This window comes from Meles meles, chromosome X (genome assembly GCF_922984935.1).
Source record: "Meles meles chromosome X, mMelMel3.1 paternal haplotype, whole genome shotgun sequence".
In the NCBI taxonomy this organism is placed as follows: Eukaryota; Metazoa; Chordata; class Mammalia; order Carnivora; family Mustelidae; genus Meles; species Meles meles.
The window spans coordinates 56580796-56588200 of record NC_060087.1 but is presented as its reverse complement, the minus strand read 5'-3'; the positions used below and the strand labels follow the sequence as shown (position 1 = coordinate 56588200).

The following is a 7405-nucleotide window of genomic DNA, read 5'->3' as shown; positions in this document are numbered from 1 at the left end:
CTTTTGAGCCCTGCAGAATATCAAAAGAGAAAAGACTATATATCTGTGCTGTGGCTAATGAAACAAACAGAAACTACTTAAAGCTCAAGTTAGGTCATTTGTGTAGTGTTACTATCATGTGGATGATGAAACTACTTTGTCTTAAAGTGTCAATAGAATACTTCTTGCTACATAAGCCTATAAGTATTTAGAAGTAGAATATGGACTGAGAGGGACTCTAGCATCAGCACATTATTTCTCAACCTGAAATCACCTCAGCAACTATCCAAAGGACAGAGAAAAGCTTTTTTTCCTTCTGTTTTAGTGCCAGTGAACATACATAAAAATATATGAATTACTGATTTTCTTTTTCAAGGATATATGACAGAATCCTTCAAAAAATTGCATTCTCATTAGAAAAATAATGAACTATCCAAGAACTATGATACTGTCTGTGGCACAGAAAAGTTATGGAACAAAGAACACAACCCCTGTTTCAGCTCAGAGGCCAGGCCTGGGAGAGCTGTTCATTGAACAAGAGCTGAAACTGCCACAGGATTCTTTTCTTTGGTCACAGAATTTGTGACTCTGGCAGTTGTCTGTTGTCTAGCACAGATGGGGCCTTTTCCCTGGTGCTCCTTCGTTTTCTCTTCCTCACTCCATCCCCATTGAGCACTGCAAACCTCTTCGGAGGTAGTTACCATGACTTGTCTGGTGAGTGATCCTCATTTTTCAGCTCACCAGGTGAGTGGGTCTAGGTGGCCGATCCTTCAAGGATAAGCACAGTGTACCAACCACATCAACTGTTTGTACAGCAGAGTGCATGCAAAATGAGACTTCTGTCAATTATACTGGCAAGAACATCAATGACTACAAGAAAAAAAAAATCCCCCTTTTATCCATGGGAGAACAAAGCCATGCTAAAATCTCCTTCACTCACTGAAATCCCAACAGAAACACTAGGCCTAAAGCCTTGTTTAGGCTGTTTTCCCCTAGTCTTGCCATTCAGAAATTCAGAGTAGTTAGTTGTTGTTGTTTTCAACTACACTGCTGTTTCACGGATTTTTGGCTTTCACAAATGCAAAACATATATAATCATAAAGACAAGAGTCACAATTGGGAAATCCATAAAGGTGAAAAATTTGGTAGTCAGAGAAATGAAAAGGAGAGCATCTAGTATTTACAAGGAGAGATATTAGAATGATGATATAATCAAGTTGATGTACCATAAAAGATGAAAATAATTTTAAAACAGATGTAAAGGAACTATTAAACTATAACCTAGCATAACTGAAAAGAGTGATGGATTTTTTTTCTGTTTAAAACAGCCAGAAGTAATCTCGTGAGCTTATATAAGCCAAATGATGTCCTAACTAAGAAAACCAGAATTTGTCTATCCTATCCCAGAAAGAGAACCTGTCAATTTTAGTTTTGTCCAGCAGTCTTGGACTGGTATATCACCCATCTTAGGTTTCCTGTCCCTTGTTATTTAAAGAAGCTGTTTTGCAAGTTCATTTGGCTATTAATATCAACACAGAAATCAGGGAAGGAAACCCATGTAGATAATAGCATGTCACTCAGAAACTGTCCTCTCAACAAGTAGAGTGAATCAACTGAAATGGGCAGCTTGGTAACTGGCCCCTAATTTCTTGAATTTAGCAGATGAATATAAGAGCTAAGTAAGGAGGCAGTTGCCAAGATGAGAAAGTAGGCGGACATTCCCCCTGAACTCAGGACTGGGGGACAAAGTCAGCAAAAGGGAGGTGTGCCAAAGGACCATATGAAACCAGTGTCCCAGGAGCACACCCTGAGTTCATGGATGGCAGCCCACTGGAGGCACGCAAACCAGACCTTTCCAAAGGAGGTCATGGTTCTGTAGTATCAATGTTTCAGCTTTCCTCTGGCTGAGAGGCAGCAAAAAAGTTGGGGGGGGGGGTCTGAGTGAGTATGGTCGAAGTCAGAACCCAGGATCAGCAGCAGAGGAGGATGATGAGTAAACCAACCAGATGGTGCCCATCTGGCTTTAGATTTTGCCTTTGAAGACTTTAATTTAGTAGTCAGTCTCCTCTTAGTTTCTTCTCTATTCTTCCCATGACTTCTGCAGGTCATGGGATATGCTGGATATGCTGGGTGGCAAGGACAGCATTTACAGGGTTTCTGGTTCTAGTGCCTTCATTCTTCTCACCCTGGTAATTGAGTTTTCTCTTTAACTCTGACCTGCATAGCTCCCTTTAGCTGCTCTGAAGGAAGAAGTAGATATTTTTCCACTTGGTGAGAAGGTGTCATCTCTAAGGGACAATGGCAAGATGCCCAGCTTGTCCAGTCCCATCGATGCCTTCTTTCCAGTTTGTCTAAGGGCTTCAGAGATCTGATAGTTGGTGAAAGACATTTGGTAAGAAGTCTTTGAGCCTAGTGGCATCTAGAGATAGATGTCAAAACTGCTGGCTTGCTAGCCTTCTTGGTGGTAACAGCTCTTAGCAGAGAGTCTGTGAACATGCCCAAATAAATGGACAAACACCACCACCATGGCTGTCATATAGTGTGGTGAAGTCCAGGCCCACAAAACACTGAAGGGAGGGTATGAGGGAGCTTGCAGCTGCATGGAGTCAGGCAAAAAACATTCAAGTCTTTTAAAGATAAGGGCAAAAAGTGATCAACTCTTCAACGCCCTACGCAGGAAAACAACCAACCAACCAACCAACCCATTGATTCTTTTTCCTCTGACTCCGGCCCCAGCCTCTTCCCTGAACAAATGGGAAAGCAGACCGGGCTCTGGATAGGGCCTTCCAAAGGGTCAGATCTCTCTTTTCCTTCTTATTAGTCTGACTCTTCAGTGGAAGTGGCCAAGTTTTGGCTGAAGAGAACATTCAGTTCAAAGCTCTTAGAAAAGCTTATTGAAAGTCAATTTGAGGGTGGAGGCAGAGGGTGAGAGAGCAAAAGGACTGGCTAGAGGGGAGGCGTTCACAGGCAGACACATTTTCAAACAAGAAGCACATTTTCAGTACAATGATTTGCACTGCAGTTAAGAGACTAGCCATCAGAGGCCAAGGCTGTGGGCAGGTACTGGTGATCCATCTGTCCTCTTTGTCCTCTCTTAAATCTGTCTCCTCCCTTCTAACTCATCTTTGGGGTCATCCTGCCCTCTAATGGCAATAGCCATTGGCAGACAATAAAGTCTCCCAGGGAGGCTGAACTTGGGGAAAAAAAGCAATGACTCTCCATGGGCTTGCAATTTTCACCTTCTTCTAGTCACTGTTGGCCTTTTGGGGGGTGGGGGGAGATTCTGTTTGTTTTATATTTTTAAGAGGAAAAAACCCTACAGGACTTTTGGTTTTAGGGGGGTTGTTTGTTTTGTTTTCCCAGATACTCAGCTCTCTAAACTTCCCGTGGCATTAGGTGAGTAAACGTTTGTGTGGCTGGCACACAGTGCAGTGCTATAAACAAGCACAACTTGACACTGGGCCACATGAGGATCATCACGGATTTAAAGAAATACAACACCATTCAAAACACAGATAAGAGCCATGGCAGGGAGCAGAGTCTGAAAGTGCCATGGGAGGGTCAGATAGGAAGGGAAAAAAGAGAAAGGAGGAAAAGAGGGGGAAAAGTGCAGCAAATAGAACTCAGGAACATCTTCATGACAGACGGTACATCAAAAGAGGAAATTCCCCCAAGGCACTGCAGAGAAGTAGTGCAGAGTTATAACAGGCAGAAGATATCTGAAAAGGGGAGTGGGGTGGGGTGAGAAAATGGGGGCTTCCAAAGCTTCACTGTGTGTGGAAGTAGATGGGCTTGACTTTCCCAGAAAGAATCTTGGGCACTTGCACAGAGATGATTTCTGCCATCATTTCTGGAAAGTCCACGCTCACCATGTGGGACTTGATTAGCAGGTCAAAAGTGAACTGATGCAGCTCTCTTGCAATCTGTAGGGGGAGCAATAAGAGGGAGAAAACAGGCTTGACAAGGAGCTGGCTTCTGTCAGGCTTTTCCCCCACCTCTGATTTCTTCCTCCTTCCCTGTCCTTTGTCCTCCCTGTGGATGTGTGTGTGTTCGCACACATGTACACTAAATGGTCTCTAGGGAGTTACTGAGGGCTCCCAAGCGATCTCCTACACCATTGCAAGCTCTCTGACTCAGGACCGCGTGTTCCTCTTCCCAAGCACATGCAGGTGAATGCACACATGTGCACACCCACACACATTCTCTTCTTCACACACAAGTCCACACACGTACTTGTGCACAAATACACAGACATGATTCAAGGGAGCAGGGGAAAAACATTCAGGTCTGTTTTGTCTGCCTGGAGAACTTATCTGTTCTAAGCCCTTTCCCTGAGTCCCAACTCAGGGACTCTGAGTTGCTCTGTTCTCAACTCCTCCACCTCTTTCATAACACCCAGGGACAACGCGACCTGTGTTCCTTTCTTCTCCATTACATTTTATCTCTGGACCACTCTCAAAGCCAGAGGAGAATGGAAGCAACTCTCAACAGGTGGTGCCAGATCCTAGAGGAGCATATGATCACTTAGCTCTATCAAGTTGCTTCTCCCTGATGAAGCACCCTCCATCATTTGCTTACAGGTTGCACAGAGTCCAAGAGCTTGGTGAGCTGGTAGAAGCGCCTTGAGCAGGATGTGGGATTTTTTCTCTTGCAAGCAATGATACGATCAAGTTCCTTGATGTAGTTCATTCGAAGTTCATCAAAGAATTTTTGATTTTTCAGCCCATCCACTGGAACTGATGTGGGGTGAAGACAGAATGGGGGAGGGGAAGCATGCCCACAAAGGAGCATTAGACAAAGCATCAAGTTTTCTGACCACAAACTTGACCCCCACCCCCACAGGGAGGGAACCATTTACTCGGTTTCCTGTCATTTGAAGTCTGTATGCCTGGGTCCTTCAGCCTGCCAGGAAGTTCTAGACAAAAGGCTAACTGGACACAATCTGAAGCACATTGAGTAAATAAAATTTACTGAGCCTTTCCTTTTTCTAGTCTTCTTGTTTATACATTTTTTAGGACTGGTGGTTTTACATTGTCACAGTCCAGCTCTGATTTAGACAATTAAAATATACAGTTTTGAGTATCAAATTTGGCTTCCTTTTTCCTTCATGGGGGCTAAGACAGCACTCTGCTTAGAAGAGACATTAAAGAAAGATTACTTGGCTGCCTAATAAACCCTATATGAGTTGCTTACACAGACTTCCTACTATTGGCAGAAGAGGAAATTCTTTCCAGGAGGCAATCCCTTCTTTCTGCAACAAATATAATGTGGTCTTTGCCTGTTTCTATGGTAGAAGCTATGGAAAAGTTCAGCCAGCCACAAAAGCCTTGTTCCAAAGAGAGACTGGAGGTAGCTGGGGATCTAAGAGATTGACTTCTAGCAAAGAAAATAGTCTATAGGCATGAAATTCATACCTGGTAGGAAAAAAAATAGGATGCAAAGAGAGAGTGAAAGAGGGAGGGTGAATGAAGAAGGGAAATGCCTAGGAGCTGGCTTCTCCTTTATAAATCTTTAATGGAAAAAGTAGCTCCCTTCTGAGCCCCTATGACCCCAGTGGCATTTTTTGTCTCTCCAGGCACTTACTAATACTGAACAGCAGCAGTGCCTTCATGCACAAAAATTCCTGGGGGGTGATCTGGAGCCATCCAAATTCTTGAGAGAGGTGCCTCATTCGGACACACTGGCTGTACATCCGGGACTTGTGCATACGGTATCTGTAGAGGAAACAGATGGAGAAAGGAAAGGAGTAAGGGAAGGCTTAACAATAAGCTCAGAGGGAATGTCTTTGGTTGCCCTCCCCTCCACAGGTTCTCCAAGAAGAGCTCGTCGTTTCTCTTGCTGGTGCTTCACTGACAAGGAACAAGGTTGTTTTTGTCCCCTCCCTGCAACCAAATCCTGACATCCTGGTAACTACTCATCTTCCCTGGTCAGGATATGGGTTAGCACATGGAATTTCCAGGTCCCTGTGTCTCTCTGTTTCCTGAGACAGAGACAGGAAAGCCTAACTAAATGAACACAATGGGCCAGGCACATGGTCTCCCTGACTACAGTTCTAATATCCCACCTACAACCAAAGCCAGAACCTGCCTCCCAGGCATCCCAACACAGAGTATTTCTAGGAGATAAGATTTAGATACCAACCCCTAATGTAAGGCAACCAGGATTTCTAAGTGACCACAGTAATTTATCCTGTCAATTCCCCTGTCTCTTGGCATCAATTCCATTCCCCTTGCTAGAAATTTTGTCACTTAAAAAAAAAAATTCCTGGGGCGCCTGGGTGGCTCAGTGGGTTAAGCCGCTGCCTACGGCTCAGGTCATGATCTCAGGGTCCTGGGATCGAGTCCCGCATCGGGCTCTCTGCTTGGCAGGGAGCCTGCTTTCCCCTCTCTCCCTGCCTGCCTCTCTGTCTACTTGTGATCTCTGTCAAATAAATAAATAAAATCTTTAAAAAAAAGATATTAAAAAAAAATTCCTGGGAAGGAGATTCCCCACTGTCCCTTCACAAAGTGAGTTCCAATGTTTATCAAATCAGCCAGGAAGTGTTTCCAAATGTCCAATCTAAATGTACCTAGAAGGAGAGCCTGCTCCCTCAAATAATGGTGGTTCCTTATCACAGTTCGAGAGTTGTAAACACATGTGAGCTGTCTTTACTCTAGTGACTTGTCAAGAGATCATCACATTATCACCTATAAATTAAATAGGGAAGTGACCAAGGTTTGAACAGTTTCTTAGGGGGAACAACCTCTCTGTTTTATGACTGCCCATGGCAACCGCAGGCCTCTAGGAAGATACAGCATCTTCGTGCTAGTTGGTTTTCCTGGTTTTCAGCACTTCAGAAATCACATGTGTGTGTGTACACGTGCATGTGTGTGTGTGTATGTGAGAGAGAGAGAGAGAGAGAGAGAGAGAAAATGATTTTGTATCTTGTGGAGAAAGGAAAGGTAATTTAACACCCACTTAAGTGGTGAAGAAAAAGACCTAGATTAGGCTTGATGGCTGTGGTTTGATACCTTGGTCCCCAAACCACTAGCCTTCTCCATGGCTAAGCAGGCCTGATACTGGTTGGGTGGAAGCCCAGCACCCTATCTCAGAGAGATCTTGGCTTCCCTGGAGAAAAAGGGAAGGGGGACAGATAGTAGATTCAATTCAGGTTGGAGACCAGCTAGAAAGAGGAAGTGTTTAAGATAGTATCGCAAATCAACTGATGAAGGCAGTGTTCAGGTCTTCTTCAGGTCTTTCAACCTGAAGAATTTTTGAATAAGATCTGCTGACCCTCAGACATGATCCAGCTCCAGTCTATTGAAATTCCAAACCTCTGTTGATAACACCACAGTCTTTTTACTATTGAAATCATGGTCCTGATGTGAAGGATTGATGTAATACTGCTCCAAGTGCCAGGGACAGAGAAATGTGGGGAAAAGAGAGA

The 7405-nt window shown here is 44.1% G+C and overlaps 1 protein-coding gene across 1 annotated transcript in view; it reads right to left on the bottom strand.

Annotated features, from left to right (window-relative positions):
• Positions 1–1011: 1011 nt before the first annotated feature.
• Positions 1012–7405, bottom strand: part of AR (androgen receptor) — a 198806-nt gene continuing 192412 nt past the window's right edge. Inside the window, exons 6-8 of the mRNA XM_045994962.1 lie at positions 5563–5693; positions 4558–4715; positions 1012–3902 (exon numbers count right to left, since the gene is read on the bottom strand). Coding sequence (XP_045850918.1) covers positions 3747–3902; positions 4558–4715; positions 5563–5693 — 445 coding nt within the window. The 3' untranslated portion in view covers positions 1012–3746. The remainder of the gene's footprint in view (positions 3903–4557; positions 4716–5562; positions 5694–7405) is intronic.